This window comes from Pleurodeles waltl, chromosome 10, assembly GCF_031143425.1.
Source record: "Pleurodeles waltl isolate 20211129_DDA chromosome 10, aPleWal1.hap1.20221129, whole genome shotgun sequence".
Lineage (NCBI taxonomy): Eukaryota > Metazoa > Chordata > Amphibia > Caudata > Salamandridae > Pleurodeles > Pleurodeles waltl.
Genome location: NC_090449.1, coordinates 365,071,552 through 365,094,581, shown reverse-complemented (window position 1 = coordinate 365,094,581; position 23,030 = coordinate 365,071,552). Strand labels below are relative to the sequence as shown.

The following is a 23,030-nucleotide window of genomic DNA, read 5'->3' as shown; positions in this document are numbered from 1 at the left end:
GCAATAGCACCTTGATTGCTTCTAAATGTGGTCAACAGTTATAATATGGGATGCTTAAAACTATGGGGGTCATTACGACCCCAGCGGTCGGTGTAATAGTGGCAGTATTACCGGCTGGCGGTACCTACCACCACTATTATAACATTGGCGGTTTGGCCAAAGCCAAACTGCCAAGTTAACACACCAACCGCCACAGCGGTAATGACCGCCGGGCTGGAGACTACAGTCTCCAGCCCGGCGGCCGTCACTAGGCCGCCCATGGGATTTTGACTCTGCCCACCGCCATGGTTTCTGTGGTTTCTGTACCGCCACGGAAACCATGGCGGTAGGCACTATTAGTGCCAGGGAATTCCTTCCCTGGCACTGATAGGGGTCTCTTCCACCCCCCTCTCCCCAGAGTCCTCCCCCAGCCTTCCCCTATCACTCCCGACCCCCTCTCTATATACACACATACACGCACATACATACACACCCATACACCTCATCCTCCTGGTTCAACACCCTCCGCATGCTCCGCAAAATCTACAGGTGGATCCCTACCGAAACCAGAAGGCTCTCGTCACCAGCAGACTGGACTACGGCAACGCTCTCTACGCGGGAACCAAGGCCACTCTCCAGAAAAGATTGCAACAGATACAGAACGCCTCCACACGCCTCATCCTCGACATCCCACCGCCACACCAACATCTCAGCCTACCTAGGAGACCTACGCATACCTCAATGATCAACTCACCTTCTACACCCCGAACCGTCAGCTCCATTCAGCCAACCTCGCCCTCGGCACTGTCCCACGCATACACAGGTCAACAGCCGGCAGCAGATAATTCTCTTACCACACTGCCAAGACCTGGAACACCCTCCCCATCCACCTACATCAGACCAAGGACCTACTGACCTTCAGGAAACTCCTCAGGACCTGGCTGTTCGAGCAGCAGCAGCACACACCCCCACCCCCAAGCGCCTTGAGACCTTCAGGGTGAGTAGCGCCTTCTACAAATGCAATGATTGATTGATTAATTGATACACACATGCATACACACATTCACCCACACATACATACATTCATGCACTCTCACAGCAACACTCACGAACATACATCCATGCACACACGCAATCACACGACACAACATTAACGTACACACACACCCACTCATGCACACACGCATTACACATGCATGCACGCATTCAAACACAGTCACACACACACCCACATGCACACAACACCCTCCCACCCCCTTCACTGTCAGAGAACCTGACTTACCTGCTTGCAGGGGGGGTCCTCCGGGCAGAGACGGGATGCGGCGCTGCTGCCAGCAGCAGCGTCCACCAGCAGAACACCGCCAGGCCGTATCATGGGACATGATACAGTAGGCAGCGTTTAGCAGGCGTGGCACTGCTGCTGGCAGCAGGGCCACCTTACCGCCGTCCACCGCCATGACCGTTGACAGAATTCCGCCAGCCTTCTAGAAAAAGGGAAGCAAGTGGCTCTAATTGTCCTTCAACGTTTTGCACAGTAATATGGTTTAGGAAATCATTTTGAAGACGCAAGAAATGAGCAGGTGTATCTGGCATTACCTTCCAAAGAATTAATTCTTTCTTTCCTCACAAAACCAACAAGAGTGGATTAGAACAGAAAAAAATCCAGTAAAATGGGTTTATTGGTGTGTTCAACTTGGCTCATTATTGCTACTTTTTTTCTCATCATCTATATGTTCCCCAGATGCACATATTAAAATGCTGTTATTTGCAAATGCTGTTATTATCCAAATCCACTTTAGACTGGACCCAAGCAAACATCAACAAATCACTAAAAACATGTCTGAATTGCCTGAATAGAACAAAAGAGGAGACCTTGGAACTAGCTAGTCCTCATAGAAGTAAAGTTCCTTTTAAGTGCCTCAATAGCCGGGATCCTCCACTGACTACATCTCATAAAGACACCACAATGCGAATACACTTTGATGCAGATCTCTCATTCACCCCACACATTCATGTTCTGGTAAATGGCATTAACTTAAAACTGAGCTTGATCCGAATGATCCTCCATTCATTCACTTAAGTTATTGAATGATACTGACAAGAGCCATGAATTCCACTAAATAGTAAATAAAAATCCACTAACAGGAGGCAAAGCATACAAAAGCCCTCTGCCATCCTGTTATACCTGGCATCGTTGGCGTGGTCCCCCCGAACTTTTGCCTATTTGTGCTGGCCTTTAGTGATCTGTGCACTTTATCACTGCTGATAAGTGCTAAAGTGCAGGTGCTTTGCCCTTTAAAGCATGGTAAAATTGACTTCTCCACCATTGGCATATTTAATTTACCTGTAAGTCCCTAGTAAAGTGCAGTATCAGTGCCCAGGGCCTGCAGGTTAAATGCTACTAGTGGGCCTGCAGCACTACTGATTGTGCCACTCACTACAGTAGCTTCTCAAAATATGTCTCAGGTCTGCCAATGAAGATCCTGTTTGTGCAGTTTTAAATTGCCATTTTGACATTGGAAGTGTATCTGCTTGCAATGCCCTAACCTTCCCTTTTATTGCAAGTAAGTGACACCTAAGGTTGGCATTAATCAGCCCCAAGGGCAGGGTTCTGTGTAAATAAGAGGTTGGGCATCTACTTTTTAAGTTTAACATCTCCAGGTAGTGAAAAGCTGCTAATTTTGTTTTCACTATTGCAGGATCTATCCCTCCTATAGAATATCATTGGGGTTTCCTTCAAACATTTAAGAATAACTTCCAAATGGGATAAAAGAGGAATATGGAGTTGGGTGTCCCTGGACTCACAATTTAAATTTCACAACCTATGGTGAAGTCGGATTTTAAATTGTATGTCTGAAAATGCCACTTCAAGAAAGGTGGCATGTTCTTACTTTAACCATTCTGTGCCTCTGCCTGTCTCTGAATATACGTCTGTGGTAGATGACAGTTGGGCTGCGTGAATTCCCACTAGACAGCCACACACAAAGAGAGCTTGTGTGTGGCATTAGCATAGTGATGGCCCATCACCAGGCTGATGGGCCTTCCTGGGATAAGTGGCAGCGAGGAGCTGACACTTGCTTCTGAATAGAGCTGTGCCTCTCCTCACACAAAGGGCTGCATACCCTCTTCATAGTGTCTGTAGCTGGGGAGGGCAGGGGAAGGGACCCTGGGGACTTCAAAGAAAGATCTGTAAATTTCCCCAACCTTACAGAACCTGGGCACTAAAATATAAATGCTAGACTCCAAGCCCCCACAAACTAAGAGCTCTAAGAGCTCTACTATGACAAGGACACCCTGCCATGAAGAAGGACTGCTGTGATTCCAGGAGGGACTGCCAATCTGCTCCACATTGCTGTGTTGCCCTACTGCTGCTGCATACTGATTTGTCTGAGGGACTGTCACACTGCTGTGCTCTGTGTGTTGGCCTGCTGCCTCACCCTGCAGGAGAAGGTCTGGACTCTTCTAGTTACCTTTCCCCTAAGAATCTCCAAGGGCTTGTTGGCTTGCCCCCAGTTATTCCTTGAGGTCCCAGGGATATCACAGACCTCATACCCCAGTTGTGCACCTCTTACCCCCAAGTGCGCTCCTGGATATTAGGACTAAAGGATCCGGTGCGGTGCTTTGTTGGACTCCCACACCTCTAGCGAACCTGCCTCAGGATTATACTGTTGACACCGTGCCCCTGCATAAGGCACTCCTCTCAGAATTGCAGCAAGTGGACTACCGTCAAGACTGTATGGGGCTCTGCCATACATGGGCTGCAGTCTCTTAAACTCCAAGTGCTACTGCAGGGCTCCCCTGCACCACACCTGCCGCATCGCCCACACCCAGTATCAGCTCCCCCAGCCTGCTCTTGTTTTGATCTTTCAGCACGGCCGCGGGGCTCACCTGTAACCACCCGCAGTATGAGCCATGGCAACTCTCATTTAAGCTCTACTGATGAGGCTGGACTCCCTTTCCCAAAACTTCAGGCACGGACTCTGGGCTCACTCAACTTCCTCGGGCAAAGCCACTGCCTGACGACTCCCCATCCGGCGGGACGGCGCCTGCCGCCAGTAACTGCTACGGTTGTGGCCTGGGCCTCAAAGACACAAGCAGAAGCACCCTCAGCTTCTTTCCAGACTGAAGCAGGGAAATACTTTGCGCCCAGACCGTAATCCACTTTAAAGGAGCACTGTATATTCTCCCTGAGGCAGGCTACTGAACCCGAGACCCACCATAACTTGGATAAAATACTCCTCTGACACCAGCGGAGATTTGCAGCAATCTTTCTTGAAATCCCAACTAAATCCTCATGCTATATAATTTATGGTCTAACATCGCAATAATTGAATGAATTTTTTAATTGTTTCGGTTATAATTTATTCAGATAAACATTGTTTATTTTTCTTACCTTGTGTTGAGTATGTCTGTGGTGTCTTTCACTGTGTTACTGTAAATTAAGTGTTGCACAAATACTTCACACATTGCCTCTTAAAGGTAAGCCTGACTGCTCCGTGCCAAGCTACCAGGGGGTGAGGACAGGTTTATTTATGGGGTGTACCTCACTTACCCAGACTAGGAATGTAGTCCCTATTTGGACAGGGTGCAAGCCTCTGCCAACTAGAGACCCAATTTCTAACACAGCCTGTTTCAGCCTTTAGAAATTAAACAAAAAAAAAACAGCTTTCAAATTGCTCCACAGGCTCCTAGTGGAATCCAAGATTAAATTTTAAGCTGTATGCATCACCCACACAGCCTACTGAAATTAAGGACTCATCTACCCTCAAAACCTAAACAGACATTACATTCTTACAAGGAGACTTTGATTGACTTATCTGCATTTCATCCAAAAAACTGTGTTTCCTACAGAGATTAAGCTCCTCATTCCTAACATTATTTTTAGGACAGTGGTCCAGGTGCTAGCCCCTGGTGAGAAACAACTCTTTTTGTTGGCCAACACATCTGATCATGGCACCCATTTTCTCATCACTCAATGCTGACTCTCACTTTAGAATCATACGTAAGTTTGTGTGCTTTAAATATAAATCGTTTCCTTTTAATCAACATTACTATCGCCAAAAATGTTTTCCGCTCCAGGAGAGCTGCAGTGCAATTACAAATAGATCATCCTCTCCCCAGCTATTTTGTGATTGAGAATGACAAGAGACTATCAAACTGTAGCCCATTTGCTCCTCGGATCTCGAACACTTTGCTAGAACAATTGTAATTTTTTTCTTAATTCATCTTTCATAACCTTTGAAGCAGTGCTTAATTTGTGCTTGTTGTTTCCGGTGCTGAGCACCGGCACTTATTTGTGAGGGCCGGGGCTTATTCTTATGCCTTAATGCATTTGCTGCGAGCTAAAGACACATATGGGAAAGACGGAAGAAGGAAAAACTAAAAAGCGTCATAAAGGGAGAAAGTAGAAAGTTGCAGGATGAGCTGAAGGGGCAGGGGTGGCCGTAAATGGATTGAAGAGGCCCAAGATGGCTACAGGATTACGCAGCCTCTGTATTCAGTGCTGGCAGATTTAATTACAGCAGCCGTGTGTTTAAGAGAAGAGCTTTGAGCACCGGCACTGCTTTGAAGACTAAGCTTTCTGAACAAACTTACAGCGACAGTAGTGATTTTCTCCCATTTTCCTTGCAACCGTGATCCAGTTTTCTGGATTCACGTTTTTATGCATGCTAATTTATTTTCGTCCTTAAATCTGCTTTTTGCATCTGACTGCAGGCCTTTTAGCTCGTTTTGCAGGATAAAAACGCTGCATTAAATAGAAAAGTAGTGCTGTTTTTCTCTTCTATTAAAAATCTGTTTAGGAATATATTTCCTCTTTGTCACACATTTTATGAGTCTTACTGAAATCCTAAACTTTCATTTATAATAAATTATTCCAAATTCATATATAACTCTCTTTGAAAATATGTCAATTCACACCGGAGCTGTGGCCAGCATAATTAAGTAAGTTATACTGATTACAAAAGTAAATGTGGAATTTTATTGCAAAATGTGACATAAATAAAAAGCAAATGTGGCCTGAATATACATTCCAATAAGTAGGGGGAAATGGCTGAGTTTTTACCAGCTGTAATGTAACATATGTTATGATCGCCAGTCTGCTGCTGTAACGCACCTTTCCTTTATTTAATCTAAGGTTTTGACTCACATGATGGCCCAATGCTCTTCCACAAATGTATTCAAACTATTTTAATAATTATTTATTGAGTGTTGATGGGAGGCCCTATCCCTACATCTATCTGTAGCATGTGTTCATTCCATTACTTTTTATCAGTGCTTAATTTGTAAATAAAAACGTGCCAGTGCCCAAAGCCCTCTTCTCAAACACGCAGCTGCTGCAATTAAATGTGCCAACACTGAATACTGGGGCAGCGTAATCCTGCCACCCTAGCGTCATTTTGTTTTATACTAAGGCGGCGTCAAGGAGGCCTTTTACCAGCGCCAGTTTTACAAAGTGGTGCAATACATGCCTTTATCCACTTTGTACTCCTGCGTGCGGTGAGTCAGTCCTGCAGTTTCCACAATTGCTGGGTATTTAACCCCAATCAATAACAACTGGTATACACCTGGGCAGCTCGTTATCAAGCTGTACTAAAAAGGCAACTGATTCCTTGGAAAACAATTACAATTAATTCATGGTCCCTGACTATTCCATTAGCTGCTCGTAGGAAGAGGGTGAAAAAGAGAAGTACCTATCATCAAGCATAACACAACACCGCTCTCTATTTTTTGTTTAACCTGGCCGATAAATCCAAAAGTAACTAATTAATTAATTCTCCACCAATAAATACAAAACATGTACCTGAATCTATGTCCTGGACCCCAAGCCCCTTATTACGAATTCGGCGGACGAAAAAGGCCATCTGCCAAAGTCCTGCGGTCAGGTTACCGTCAGTGCGGTCCCATTCCCGTAGCCCCTATTATGAGTTTCCTGCTGGTTTAGCAGGAGGAAACAGAGGCTCCGCCGGCTGGCCCAGTGGGAAACAGCCCACAACATTGACACCGGCTCATAATAGAGCTGGCTGCAATCTTGCGGTGAGTAGGGTGCACCAGCAGAGCAGACAGTGAAAAGTGCGACGGGGCTGGCCATGGGGGCCCCCTGCACCCTGTCTCTGCCAGCCTTTGTGTGGTTTTGCTACTGCCATGTAAAAGCTGGCGGAGAAGGGACTCATAATACCCAGGGCAGCACCAGCCCCTCCAGTGGAGGAGAAGTGGTGCCGGCTGTCCGACCGTGGCGCAAACTCCAACGTCGTAATGTGGCTGTCGGACTGCCACATTGGCGGTGGTGTTAAGACCACCAGGGTTGTAATGCGGCCCCAAGTCTTTTGCCTTTAACAAATCCCTCAGTTAAAGGATTAGAAAATGAAGATGCTAATTAAGAATGATTATAATATTATTATGATAATAAATGTACCTACGCTCCCCCCCAAAAATTGGAGGTTTTCCAAATTAAAACCCTCCTCTGGCTAAGAAACAAAAAATACTTATAAGGTTCTAATGCCATGCTACCTTTATATGTAGAATGACATGCTATTGTTTTTAGAAATTACATTAAAAAAATGCAATAAAAAGAGGTTTAATCCCAGAGGACTATAGGAATTATGCTCCAGCAAAGCAAAGGGTCACAGTTCATAAAAAGAATATTAATTCAGGGTCTCTTTTAGATAATAAGGCATATTGGTCACAATACTAGGATCAAGGGGCTGGATCCATTTAAGAAAGGACGGAAAGTAGAGATCTTGTTAGACGGTCTGCAATGAAGTAAAGCTTTGCGGAAAAGCTTTAGCTACATTAAATCTAATAGATTGTCCATGCACAACTGAAATGCTAAAATTATGTTTTCTACAATTTATACGCACAGCATACATTGAAATCATGCCAACTGAATTATGGAAAGCCAGTTTTTGTTTTCAATAGTGCTACGGTCTCTTAAAGTTAAGTAGCTCCTCTACTTTCATGGTTTTGTTGTTTTGTTATAAGCAAAATAATTAGCACTGTGTTAAATTAACTGGCAGGTTTGTCTCCATCGTTGAGAAACGCCAGTCATACACCACAACCTACATGTTGTGAGTATATCTTGGATATGTAACTTGTAAAGTGATGGAGTTTAAACCTGTGTTTTTTTCACCTCTTGTAGGGTCAATACATCAAGGAGTATTACTTAAAGTGTCTATGTACAGAATGATTGTCTTTACTATTTTTATCCCGATGGCGTTTAACTGACGTGCCTCTCACATTATCAATTTAATAAATATTTGCTGCAGTACTATTAATTTGTCTTGCCATTGCACTTGCAATTTATGGCATCCTTCATGCACAATTATAAATCATGCAAGATGCTGAATAAGAAAATCACAAATTAACATACCTAAAATGGAAAGGCTTCAATAACTTCCCTCTATATTACCAATGGACAATGTTGGATAGAAAGCTTATTTGGACCATTATCGGTAGCTCACCTACTCCCTATTAATCAGCTTCCTGTGATATTATTGATCTGTGGAGGTTGATAATGAAAGTGAGGTGCCATGGTTGACTTATAATTGTTCAACAGTTTCAAAATAGATTATACGATGATGCTGTTAGTTGTCCTGTTACTGCTTTTTAGTTAGGCAATGTGCAGGCTTAACCTACGACCATAGGATGGCCATTTTATCTATTTTAACAGCCATGATTCCTCCTTTATGGGAAATGCAGCCCCAGAATCAATTCCCAATGCAAAGGCTGGGGCTGTTGCTATGTGATGCTCTATGTAAGTCCATTAGTTAGAAATGGGGTGCAAAGATCATCACCTGAAGCATGAACTCTCAGACTACAGCACCCAGGATTGGGTGGCTGAATGTCTGTGACACTCTTCTACCCTCTTTCAAAGATACCTCCCTCAGGTAACAAAATGTATAGGTCAGCAGTCGGATGATCTACGGGCAATACTTATTTAGCAGTTTTTGTAACTGCTTTGTATATTTTTTCTAATTTGTCAGTGGAAATTCACCAATTAGCAGGACCTTGGTATCACTGAAATGGATTGGATCAATCCATTACAAATGCATATGCCCGTCAAGTGTATTGAAGCATTTCAGGTTGTAGAAGGACTATGAAAATATAGTGTATGCAAAAAGTGCCATTCCAGTTTTACTGGTCAAGTGTCTAGCTTTATTCATGCTTTACTTGTCATTTACAACCATCTTACTGTTTGCTCTGAATCTTTATTAAATTGTTTAAGTTTTAATTTACACCATTTCCACTGAGAAACACTCTCTTATTGGAAAGATGTAAATAGATTTTTATACTACCGCCAAGTGTGTGTTAAAGCCTTGTCTTACTGAAATTATCTCATGACCCTACAATCACATCTCCACTGAAAATTGTCTACCTCCTCTCCAGGACGCTTATATTCTGATGTGTTTATTAAGAATATCACATCTCTCACCTCTAACGTCCCTCCCAAGCTTTTGAAATGAGGCTGTGTTTAACCTGATTTAGCTTATACTGCACACACAATACCTTTTGGTAACTATGGGCCTCATTTACGGGGCCCTATCAGCAGACTGTGCTACCGTAGCAGTTTTTTAATGCTCCGGTGACGCAGTGTGACATCCCATATTTATTAGACCAAGTAGAGCCACCTTGGATTCCGTAGGTGTTGCAGTGGGTATTCCCATGCAACACCCATGGAACGCTAATGAATCTGATGCATTCCCAGATTTGCAAGTCTGGGAATGTGTCAGGTATCTACGCCACCTCAGAGGTGGAGTACAAGTGAGGCAACGGGGAGAAATCGCTTTGTTTCTCCCCATCTTTTCCTCTTTCTAAGTGTGCTACATTCTGCAGCACACATAGAAAGAGAAAAACACCTCTCCTGATTGTTTTTGTACAGGAAGGAATCCCTGGGACGCTAGGCAGCAATTTGTGCAGCAGCACACTGTGAGAGGACAGAAATGTGCTGTATCTTGTAGATATGGAGCATTTCCCTCCTTTAATGGTGGCACAAGGTGGCACAGCAGAACACTTGCTGTGCCGCCCTGTACCACAGGCGATGCAAATAATCCCATGAGTGACTTAAGCAACCTACCTCAGAGTTTATCTTCTCTTCTTTGACCTTCTGACACTTCCTTGCTATTTATTCATATGAATCTTGTAAAGAGCAACACTGTCACCCTGCAAGGACATCCGTGCACTAAAGGTCCCATTAGGTCAGCAAAAGAGCAAAAATAAGAAACTATCCAGATTTGCTACGATCACAGCAATTTGGAAATGAACAGGTTTTCAACACCTTCCTAAACTGTAGCAAGTTGGATTCCTTGTCCAACTACCGGGAAAGGGAATTCCATTTGTTAGAGGCTGCCAACTAGAAGGCTCACCCACTAGTAGAAGAGTGTTAAAACTGAGACATCAAAAGCAGCAGATGATCATTGGACCTGATACTGTGTAAAGTGGCACACTACTGTGTTAGCCAAACAAAGACATTTAAAAATATGTGTTCTCTCATTGGAAACCAATGGAGAGAGACTGATGCCTGTGAAACATGATCTCGAGCTCTCAAGGGCCAAACAGTCTGGCAGCTATCACCAGTGTTCTACATCATGAAATGAACAATATATGCAATTAGATATAATACACATTTGCTACTGCTTCTGTTTGGTGGCTTGCAAGGTCTCACAACTAATCCTGTTGCAAGAGATTTCTTGTTCTGAGTTTCAATGTTAATGTGTCTAATGAATCTTCAAGTTATCATAACTGCTTTGTAGGTTTTTCTCATTTCTCTGGGGAAAGGAACCACAGCTGTGGATCCAACTGCCATCTGACAATATAAATCAGAACACTGGACTATTGGGAGCTCCATTGAAAACAATGGAGTACTCCAGGCTTCTAATGACTGGGAGAAATCCAGAGGTCCAACATTCCAATCTTTTTCACACAGCAACAGCTGTGAACAAAGACCTTACAAAGCCAAGTACCCTCACAGTCCATGAGGCCTTTGTTTTTATTTATTTGAACATTCTGCCCTCTAGTGGCTGAATGTTCTAATAGCCTTATCGCCCTTCGTAGCTGGGCTATACCGGCCACTAAAGTCCCACATACGCCTTACAGGCCCGAACCGAAACACTGGAACAGTCCTCTAATGACAGGTATAGCTTGGTACAGTGGGCTATTATCAATACCTTCCTGCCTGCTTGCAATACCATTAAAAATCACTGATGTGAACAGGACTTTCGACTAAGTTATATAGCACATGACAGAACATCTCTTAACCCTAAAAACTTTAGCCAATGCTTTTTATCTTACTTTCCTAGAATTCCTTATGCATCTTATCATCTGTGATCCCTCTTTATGACTGTTTTGTGTGGGATTCCCACAGGACTAGATGAACTTAAAACAGGTTTGAATTCATATTTGTAAACTCCATATTTCTACTTTAAAATATTGACAGTATATTTCTTTGATAAAGAGTCACTAAAATAAAAAGGTATTCATTTATTTCGAAAAACCTGTCTTAAAGAATATAAGCATGATTATGTTTACTTCATTACGGATATTCTTTGACACGTCTGGGGATGATTGAGTCCCTTGAGTACATTGAGCAAACAGGCACTATTATTATGAATTCCTTCATGTGCTCTATTGGTGTATAAAGTTTTTTTTTTTTTTTTTTTTAAATCAACCCCCAACAATACTGACTCCAGATTATCAAATATCTCTACATAGAGAGGATACATATATATACATGACAGAATGTTTACTGTTCTAAGCTTCACATATATTTACTTTGATGATACATATTATCGAGTAAGTAAACCTACAGAATAACTTTTGAGAAGATTATAGTTTGTGGCTAAAATAAAAAATCCCTGTCTAAATCCCTGTTACTACTAGTTGAGCATGTCCAATGACAAACCTACATATGTATTATCGAATTGCACAGTCACTAAGGTTTCCACTTACTAAAAGAAACTACATTTAAAAATGCAAGCATTATCCTAGGGTTGTGTTCTTCACTGACACTAGAAAAGAAACAATCACTTAACAACTCCATTAAAGTTATAAATAACTTAAATGTTTAAACAATGCTTTTTGTTTAAATATATTTGCCCTTTTATAAACATATCTGTTTATGAACTATGAAAATATGATTAATCTAAATCTGAATTTTATAATAAAAGGAGTTCAAATGTTCTGATGCAAAGAAACAGTTCAACACAAGAAACGTATCACAAAAAGCACTGCACCTACAACATGCTAACACTAAGGGGAAACGGTATGAGACACATAGTAATCACGGGGCAGGCTTGCCGAACTATAAGTGTAACAGTGTGAAATGCTTGCGATCTCCACACAGTTTTTAATATTACTAATAAAGTACTTAAGGAAAATAGCTTGCTTACCTGTCTGAAACAGCATGCCTCAGCCACACATGCAAATTGTTTTTATTGAATATTGTTATCATGACCATTGCCATTTTAAGCACGTTTTAAGGCAACTATGCATGCATGCACATAAACCTAAACAAACATTCCATTGTTTTCATTAAAAAAATAAATCATTGTGTAAATTGACTTTCACATATTTGTGAACTCTATCAAGACACAGAAGATTCAAATGTGACATGCAGGAAGTAATGTTCTCCCTAGGGAACGCTTTGTTGAGCATTTGTGCTAGCTTCTATGGGTGTGTGTTTTTAGGAAATTGGTCCTTTGTTCTGTATGGCAGTCACATGTCATTTTGGTCTTATAAAGGCATGAAAAGTGGGTGAGCTTCAAATTAGAAAACATATACATGAAGAGATTTACATCTCTCAGCCTGGATCCAGTTGGTGGCATCAAATTAAAACAAATGTTCTTGTATACTTAGTCTTCCCGAAAATTGAAATTATTTTATAGACCAAAGTTGAAGAGGGCTGCCATACTGTTCAAAAATCATAGACCAAAATCTCTCTCTCTCTCTCTCTCTCTCTCTATTTATACAGATAGATAGATAGATAGATGGATAGATAGATAGATAGATAGATAGATAGATAGATAGATAGATAGATAGATAGACCCATGTCTTAATTCTAATATCTCTTCTAGTTATGCCTTAATGCCATACAGTGAGAAATTTTGTTTCCAATTCATCAAAGCTGGGTCCATGAAAAAAGATTGATTTTAGGTAAGGAATATCTGTACAAACACAATAGAACCATGACCTTAAACTATAGGTCTCTTTTTTATTTCAATTGTTCAATATTTATGTTAACATGAACATTCCTTAACTTGACGAAAATTAAATTTATTAGCCTCTCAATAGTTATCACCTGCAGATAAAAGCACAGCTAAATGGAAAGCATTGTGTGACCTTATGACAGGTACCACGTTATCAGATCTGGAAAGTGATGGTCTCTATTTATGTTGCCAGGCATCACAAGACAACACCCTAGCAGTGCCATATTTCATACAGCAATGCTACACAGCAGCTTAATCACTTAGAGGGCAAGATACTAAAAGTTGGGTTTGACGATGCTGAACAAATTGAGTGTGGCATAGTTTGCTAGTATCATAAATGCTACAAACACAGGATTTAGATGCTGTGTAATATGGTTCCCTTTGGGTAGGGCACAATATCAACTTTTTATATGGAACACACCACTTCACTCAAACTCAACTACTTTTGAGCTGTGTCATGTGAGAATTAATGAGCTGAATTTTGATTACTCACAAGTTCTGCTCAACTACTAAGTAATTTGGTCCTGTATTAAAAACCTTAGGGAACTGACTAAAGACACCCATATGCTGACCACCTTTGTTAACGTGACTGTATAACAAACTAAATAAGTGAAGTTTCATGACCAGTGACCATCACTTGACTGTAGTTATGTATTCCAGGGTGACAGAGTAGACCCTTGGCCATTCCTCCACATCATTGCCTCGACCAATCTCTCTCTTTTTAAGATTCTCTTGGGGTCTGTAACTACACATTCTAAAATATTACTTCCATACAACAGAATGGATCTATCTTCAAGTGACTTAGTGCCATCTCTGCCCTTCATTACTGTTGTAAAGTAATCAATATGACGTAGGCCTTACCTGTCACTGTAGGCAGCTGTTGCGGCTGTGGCAGGCTGGGCATACCGGTAGGCAGCATAACCACCCTAGAAAACAAAACTGACACTTTAATCTGACTGTGGCGGAAAAAGCATTGTCTGTGCAGTGGGCGCTAATGTGTTTGTCAGTTCGGTTCATGCTAGGATGCCAGAGGGTTAGGCAGATGTTACACATTAAAACTTTACTGGCTTGTTAAATGAAGTTTAGCACAAAGCACATTTCGGTAATTGCTTTGCATCAAGAAGAAAAGTTCAAATTCACAAACATTTCTTTTGAAGACGAGAGGTTACATTCAGAAGATTCGCATTCCAGTGCTTGATGCATAGACATAAAACAGCAATTTGAGCAATCTGAACATTCTTGAAATTGCTTATTGTCTCAGAGGCACTGATGCGTAAATTATAGGTTTACATTGCAGATTAAATTCCTTTGCGCTGGTGTACAATTATTAAATCGCTTTTTTGAACCTGTACCAGTATCAAAACAGATCGAGTTGTGAATTGTTTAATATTTGAAAATAAAACAAATAGCACTTGTTTGTCAAATTAACACTCAGTTGACTGTAGCAGTAATTGCTGCAGTTTAATTAGGTAAACAGGACAAACAAACACAGATATTTGAAAGGGACTGTGTGCAGCGATGCATCCCTTTTCAAACTGTGATAACAGCAGAGCTTCCCACTCAGTGGACCAATGAGCGAAGTTAACCATTTCAACAATGATCTCAGCATACCAGCTAAGAAGCAGGGTCCAGTGGTCGCTGATAACGCAAACAACATTTGCTCCCCAGTTAGACATTGCCGCCCCATAACGCTTAATAAAGGCGGTGTGGGGAGATATTATCCTGGGATCTCTTGCAAGGTTAGTTCTTAGAAACTAGAAGTTGGAAATGTAGAACGTATGGTGATCATTTCGAACTCTGATTACATTGTGGTTAACACAGCACTTTATATACTTAAACATGACAGTTGTCAAATAATGGGTAATAAGAATGTGAATTAAGTATAAATGGCCATGCAAGCACATATCGTGAAGCTTAAAGGGTCGCCTGGATCAAATGGCAAAAGACCGATATCTGTTTTAGCTCTAGCAGACCTTCCCATGATAGACTTAAAAAAGATTGGAGGTTTGGGGAACTAGCTAAGTCGTAATGTGATTGAATTCAGCAAGGTGTCGAGCTCTTGTACATGTGCAATAGAGAAATAGAAGTGCAACCCCCATTTTGGGTGCATGTCATGTAGCATGGGTCTGTAATTCTAGAATGGGTGCATTGTATTTTAATTTTTTTTGTCCTTGTGTTCACGAGTAATCCAGCCCAAAGCCCCTCAAAAGAAGATGAAGCCATAACAGTTAAGTTGTCAACATATTGCTTGGCCGATATTGATCTCAGGGGTTTGGGAAATTATGTCAATACTGGTTATAGCATCCGTGTCAATTAGAGGATTTTGTGATGCAAATGAGGTTTTGTCCATCAAAAGTTGAGTCAATTGTCATATGGATTTCACCAGTCTTAGCCTTTATTTTATTGCCCTAGCTGATTACGTGTAGTTATTTAGAGACTGATACATAAACAACAAGAATTTGATTATGTATGGTACTTATTTTGTGGATTGTGTCATTTTTTACCTCCTCTCAGTCCACCATCCACAGGGAATCCATAAGGAATCTATGTGCTTGGCATACTACCAAAAGGAGAGCAATGAGTAATAAGGGAATCACATTTTCTGTCTATTTGGTATGACTATAAATGGTAATTTTGGTGGAAAGTCCGGATCAAAGCCTAACACTACCCCTGTTTTCTGTTACTTTTATTAATTGACTAGTGAATTAATCACTTGTGTTCTTCTTTCAAGGGATAGCTAACTGCTTCATGTTTGAGGTTCCGGTCATGGTATCTCTCAGTTCCTAACAGTACTCGCGTGCTTGTCAGTGAAAAGGATACACACACACATACTCACACACACACACATACACACACAGACACACACACATATATGCTCACAGTGCATGCACAGTGTATATTGTTATATAATTGGTGCTGCAGGCACAGGTCAACGTCTTAGGCAGTACTGTTCCAATGGTTTTTTCAGGCGGATCTGCTCCATAGATTATCCATCATATATTATGCTATATTTTCTTATTTTCCATTATGTTTTATCATGTTATATTATGTTAAGTAACATTATGCTATGCAGTCTTTTTGTATAGAATAATGCTCCCAAAAGCCAAACTCAGTGTTCTCTAGAATGTGCATCTTTTGACAGAACAGGAGTGTTTTACATATATGTATTGCTTATTTCTGAGACCTAGATGATCAGGGATTTTCATGATCCTACCAGAAGAGAGTCAGCTTCAAAGACTGCTTGCCCTCCCTTTTGTTTCACTCTGCTTCTTTGTGGTTGAGTGGATTACCCATGAGCTTCATTCTCATTGTTTAATCTGAATACTCAATTCTCTTTAAGGAACGTTGTTGGCATTATGAGTACTTCCTGTGACTGATGCAAATAATTTTCACCTCTATGTTCCATTTCTCTGCAAGTCAACACAGATGGAGCAAGAATAGCATGACATGCTTAGATCTATTCTTTGTTAGCCGTTATTGATGTCCTACTCTACATTTTTCTGGATATAATATATGTATCCGATGGAGCCCCTAACAGATAGTATTGCTGTATTCTGTTTTTAATTTATTACTGTTCCTTACTAGCACAAAATGGTGGGTATGGTCTTCCAGGCTGATTGCAGGCTGATTTCAGAACCATATGGGGAGCTCATTTCAACTAAAATGTCTAGATTATGAGAAGATTCAGCCAGTGTTGATGTAGGTACTAGTTATTTGGTAGGGTGAACACAACAATATGTTGAGTAGCTTCAATAACTTCCATTCAGTGTTAGAGTTTGTTATTGAATAGGTAGTCCTTATTAAGGGATTCAGCTATTGAACACGTCCATTCTTTGTAATACTACTTCCCCCTTTTTCTTTGCATTAGTGTCTGTCTGCAAAACCTTCTCACTTTGAATTATTCACCACATTTCTATTAGTAAGTGATGACAAGAACACTTCTGACAATCATCGAGTTAGCAAGTTAAACTGCATAATTTCTCCATAGTTTAACTTTCACTGAGACCCTCAACATGCTATTGACCAATGGGGCCCACAATTCTATTTTCTGGTTAAATAGATCAATAGTTATCCCGCCAGGTCCATAAGCCTTCCCATTTGCAGTGTCCATAATAGCTTCAGTTACAGAGGCTAGGTCTACAAGGTCAGCTATCCAATTTTCATCTGCAGGATGGGGAACCAACCCATATGCCTCAACATCCACATCCTCCCTTCAATTAGGATATAAAACAAAAGAAAAGTGATCCACCTAGTCTTGTTCAGGGATGCAACAATCAATCTCTACAGACTGACTGTCCAAAAAAGGGGCAAACAACTACTTCCCAAAAGAGTCAGGTGTCTTTTAGCTGTGCTGATTTATTTAGATCCTCTCAAGCTTTCATCTTAATATCTTGTTTACTACGATGACGTGCTTGTATGAAGACCTTGCTTCCCGAGTTGCCCTAATGTTCCCTGGTATAATATTAGAAACCACTTTAACAGTTTTAAAAAACCCTTGCAAAAAACATTTGAAATATTTTTCATTAGAAAATGTATTTTTCTAAAATTATTTTTTACAACTCTTTATATTGCCTTGTTAGAGCTAAACTATTTTGGCTCACTGTCTTTTGAAAGAAAAATCTACAAATTGGTTTTGGATCAGTTTTTGAAATTGGGAAATAAAGCCTCAATGAGTTGGACAGAGAATGAATGAGAATGTAACAGACACATGAATAGGTAAAAATGCTCTGAAATTTAAATAATGAGCATGTGGCATAGTTGCCTATTTCATTAGCTTAGGACACCAGTTCAAGAACTGGGGAAGAATGACCTAGGTTTTCAATGAGTTACAGCTTAGCTCCCACTGCATTAAATGATCTAGTACCTAAAGCATACAAGGAGGTTTCATTGAGTAATCCTTGGTGTTAGATTTGGCATCCTTGGCGTGGGCTCCCCTAACTTTTTGCCTCTGTTTCCCAGATTGTTGATGTGTGCTGGACTCTGTTTTTACTGTTTTTGTTACTCTGGGCACTTTACCACTGCTATCTAGGGATAAAGTGCAAGTGCTCCTATGTAAGATGTATGTTTGTTTGGATTTCCATGATTGCCATATTTGATTTACTGGTAAGTCCCTAGTACACTGCACTAGAGGTGCCCAGGGCCTGTAAATCAAATGCTACTGGTGGGCCTGCAGCACTAGTTGTGCCACCCACATTAGTAGCCCTGTGTACATGGCTCAGACCTGCCACTGCAGTGTCTGTGTATGCACGTTTATACTGCCAATTCGACTTGGCAAGTGTACCCACTTGCCAGGCCTAAACCTTCCCTTTTCTTACATGTATGACACCCCTAAGGTAGGCACTAGGAAGCCCCATGGATAAGGTGCAGTGTATGTTTAAGGTAGGACATGATACTAATGTGTTTTATATGTCCTGACAGTGAAATACTGCCAGATTTGGTTTTCACTGTTGCAAGGCTTATCTCTCATAGGTTAACATGAGGGCTGCCTTTAAAAGTGATTAAAGCATATATTCCCTTTGGGAGCAGATAGACATATGGAGTTTGGGGTCTCTGAACTCACAATTTAAAAATACATCTTTTAGTGAAGCTAGTTTTGAGATTGTGTGTTTGAAAATGCCACTTTTAGAAAGTAGGCATTTTCCTTGCTTAAACCATTCTGTGACATTGCCTGTTTGTGGATTCCCTGTCTGGGTCAGTTTGCCAGTTGGGCTGTTTGCACCTCTCTCTAGACAGTGACACAAAGGGAGCTGAGGTGTAGCCGGCATATCCTGAAGAGCCATCTGTGCTAGAGGGAGGGGAGGAGTGGTCACTTACACCTGAAAGGGCTGTGTTTGGCCTCACACAATGCAGTCTCCAAATCCCTGGTGTGTGTCTGGGGCCTGGCCTGGGCAAGGCAGGATCTCACAAACAAGAGAGACTTTCCTTTGAAGTAGGCCTACCTCAAAGGCAGGAAGGGGTATAAGAAGAACAGAGTCCAGCACACATCAACAACCTGGGAAACCAAGGCAAAAAGTTAAGGGAGACCATGCCAAGGATGAAAAGTCTAACACGTGTCACCCCAGCTGAAAGTGGGGAGCAACTACCTAACCTCATGGGAGTTCTCATCATTAAGACAGAAGAATCTGGACAGACCACTAGGTTTGGCTTGTTCTGTGCCAGGGCGGTGTTCCACCGTAAAGTCCGTCCCCTGTAGGGAAATGGACAACCTCAACAGTTTTTGATTCTGAACCCTCATCTGCATTAACCATCTGAGGGGCCTGTGGGCAGTCTGAACCCGGAAGTGAGTCCCAAACAAGTAGGGTCTTAGCTTCTTCAGCACCCAGACCACAGCAAATGCTTCACGTTCTATGGCACTCCACCTACGTTCGCTGGGAAGTAACCTCCTGCTAATGAAGGCTACGGGTTGATCTAGGCCCTCTTCATTAAGCTGTGAGAGTGCTGCTCCAATACCGTGCTCTGAGGCATCTGTTTGCGCAACAAACTCCTTGGAGTAGTCAGGTGCCTTCAGCACAGGTGCTGGGCACATGGCAGCATTCAGGGCATCAAAAGCGGTCTGGAAATCTTCTTTCCAGATCACCTTCCTTGGTTGTTTCTTAGAGGTCAACTCAGTCAAAGGGGTCACAATGGTACCATGCCCCTTGACAAACCTCCTGTAATAGCCAGTGAGGCCTAAAAAGGCCATCACCTCAGTCTGGGTCTTGGGTGGTTCCCAAGTCAGAATGGTGACAATGTTTGGCTGTAGGGGGGCCACCTGGCTACTCCCTACCTAGTGTCCCAAGTACACCACAGAACCACACCACACCACAGAACCTTGCCCTATTTGGCACTTGCTTGCCTTAATAGTGAGGCCTGCCTTCTGCAGGGCCTCTAACACTCTCCAGAGGTGTTGCAGATGCTCCTCCCATGTGGAACTAAACACAGCAATGTCATCCAGGTAGGCAGTACTGAACTCATCCAGCCCAGCCAATACCTGGTTGACCAACCTCTGAAAGGTGGCAGGGGCATTCTTCATCCCAAATGGCATCACTTTAAACTGAAAGTGTCCATCTGGGGTAGAAAATGCTGACCTCTCCTCTCAGTTAAGGCAATCTGCCAGTACCCAGACATTAACTCAAATGTACTGAGGTACTTGGCAGGTCCCAACCGGTCTATGAGCTCGGGGGATGGGGTGCGCGTTAGTCTTGCTGACCGCATTGAGTCCCCGGTAGTCCACACAGAACCTGAGTTCCGGAGAGGCACCAGGTGCAGCAGCCTTTGGGACCAACACCACTGGACTGGCCAAAGGACTGCTGGAATGCTCAATAACCCCTAGGGTTAACATTTTGGATACTTCATCCTTAATGATAGCCCGACCCTGTCATTCACCCTGTAAACTCACAGCTTAATGGGTGGACTGTCCCCAGTGTCCACATCATGTGTGACCCCTGGGATCAGGGAAAACAGTGAGGCGAACTGTCCCAACACCTGGCGACAGTCCCTCTGCTGCTCTTCAGTCAGGGAGGGGGAGAGTATCACTCCCTCCACAGACCCATCTTTCTCTCCTGCAGACAGGAGGTCAGGAAGAGGCTCACTCTCCTCCTCCACCCCATCATCTGTTGCAAGGAGCATGGACAGTTCAGTCTGCTCAAAGTGCGGCTCGGGGCAACCAGGTAGGTGACTTCACTCTAGCGCTCCACCACCTCAAATGGCCCAGTGCACTTATCCTGGAGCGCCCTAGGATCCACTGACTCCATCACCCACACTTTTTGACCAGGTTGAAACTCGACCAGAGTGGCATTCTGGTCATACCACTGTTTCATATCCTCCTGGCTTGCTTCTAGGTTCTCCTGTGCGAGACCCCTGAAGTGGACAGTCTGGTTTCTCAAAGCCAGCATGTAGCTAAATACATCCTGGGGGGTTTACTAGGAGCTTTCTCCAAAGTCTTCTTCACCAGACTTAAAGGTCCCCTCACGGGGTGGCCATAGATCATCTCAAAGGGACTAAACCCAAGTCCCTTTTGAGGCACTTCCTTGTAAGCGAACGGAAGGCATGGCAAGAGGAAGTCCCACTTTCGCCTCAAGGGCTCTGACAGGCCCTGGATCATGCTTTTGAAGGTGCTGTTGAATCTCTCAACCAGACCATTACTTTGGGGGTGGTACGGGGTGGTAAACTTGTAGGTTACCCCACACGCCTTCCACAGAGACTTCATATATGTTGATATGAAGTTGGTACCCCTATCAGATACCACTTCCTTGGGGAACCCCATGCGAGTAAAAACCCCAATCAGTGCACGACCCACCACAGGGGAAGTGACATGGTCCACCAAGACCAGGATGAACCTGTTGCCCATGGCTGTCTTGGGATCCAGAGGCCCCACAATGTCAATACCTTCCCTCTCAAAGGAGTACTAACAACAGGAAAAGCTTGTAGGGGAGCCTTACATTTCCCCCCACGCTTGCCACTTGCCTGACAAGTTGGGCAAGACTTACAGTGTGCAGCAGAATGCTTGTGCGTCTGGGGCCAATAGAAGTGGGAGACAAGCAGCTTGTAGGTCTTGTCCTTCCCCAGATGTTCATGAGCCAACTGCAGTGGGAAGGCCCTGAAGCACTGGGGTACCACCATCATACGAGCTGACCCAGGCTCAGGAACCTTAGGCTCACTATACAGGAGGCCGTCCTCCCAATAGATCAGGTGAGTACTAGGCTCCTCGCCAGCCGCCTGGGCTGCAGCTTGCAGCCGCAGTCCCTTTAGAGTAGGGCATGTTTTCTGTGCCTCACAGAATGTCTCCCTGGTGGGTCCCCCTTCATGCTGGCACTGTGACAGCTCAGGGTCCTCCCCCCAGTTCAGCCATCTGTTCCCTCGTAGGCTCTGGGGCGTCACCCTCAGGTTCTGCCTCCTCCCGGACCGTGGCAATTTCTGGGGATGGTTTCCTGTGCCCCTCTGCCCTTCCTCTTTTTGGCGGTCCCCTGGGCCACTGTTTCAGGCTCCATGGGCTCTTGACCACCCTGATGGGCTGCCATTGACCAGGTGGATACGCATACCCACCCAGGCAGGCCCAACATCTCCAAGTGAGACCTGTGTTCTACCTCCTTCCAAGGGGAATCCTCCAGGTCATTGCCTAGCAAACAATCTAGAGGCATGGTTGGATTCACAGCTACCTTCAAGGAACCTGAGACCCCCCCATTCAAAGGGACCCTGTGCCACTCTGCACAGGCACTCTGAGTTGTCCACTGCAACTACTTGGTGAAGTACCCGGGAATCAATCTTCTCTTCAGAACCCAGCTGACTTCTCGCTGTAGTCACACTGGCTCCTGTGTCTCTCAGAGCCTCCACCGTCTGTCCATTGATGGTCACCCACTGACTGTACTTTTTACTGTTCTTGGGTATGAGGTTCTTTGTACCATCTCCCTTTCCCCTAGTGAGACAAGGGTCATCTCAGCTGGCTCCCTCCCACCTGGAACCAACTCCTCCCTAAGCGTTACACTAGCCAAACCCTGGGGCTGTGCACCAATGGGTGCCGGTGTACTTTTGGGGCATTTGGGGTCCCCCCTCACATGACCCACCTGGTCATATGCATAGCACTTACGTGGGGGTCCTCCTTCCACTGGCTCCCCTTTGGAGAACCATGGCTTCTTCTCACTGGGGGGTTGGGAATCTTTACCCTGGGAATCAGTTTGGGGTCCTTTAGGGAACTCCCCCTTTTTACCCTTACCCCCCTTTCTTCTGAGAGGGACCCCGCCCACCCTTGGCGTGGTCTCCCCCATGAGGAAAAGGAAACATGAGTGTTGCTTGACATGTGCTGTAAAAGAAGAATCATCAGAGAAGCAATATAAAAAATGATTAAAATTCTCTGATGAACTTCCCCTTCAGTGG

General features: G+C 43.3%; 1 protein-coding gene across 29 annotated transcripts in view; it reads right to left on the bottom strand.

The window, feature by feature from the left end:
• RBFOX1 (RNA binding fox-1 homolog 1) overlaps positions 1-23,030 on the bottom strand; it is a 788,453-nt gene that overhangs the window by 120,547 nt on the left and 644,876 nt on the right. For all 29 annotated transcript variants that reach the window (XR_011199113.1, XR_011199112.1, XM_069210596.1 and 26 more), the window contains one exon: positions 14,040-14,104. Coding sequence is in view for 27 of the 29 variants with exons in the window: in XM_069210596.1 (XP_069066697.1) it covers positions 14,040-14,104 (65 nt within the window). In the remaining 2 variants the exon portion in view is untranslated. The remainder of the gene's footprint in view (positions 1-14,039; positions 14,105-23,030) is intronic.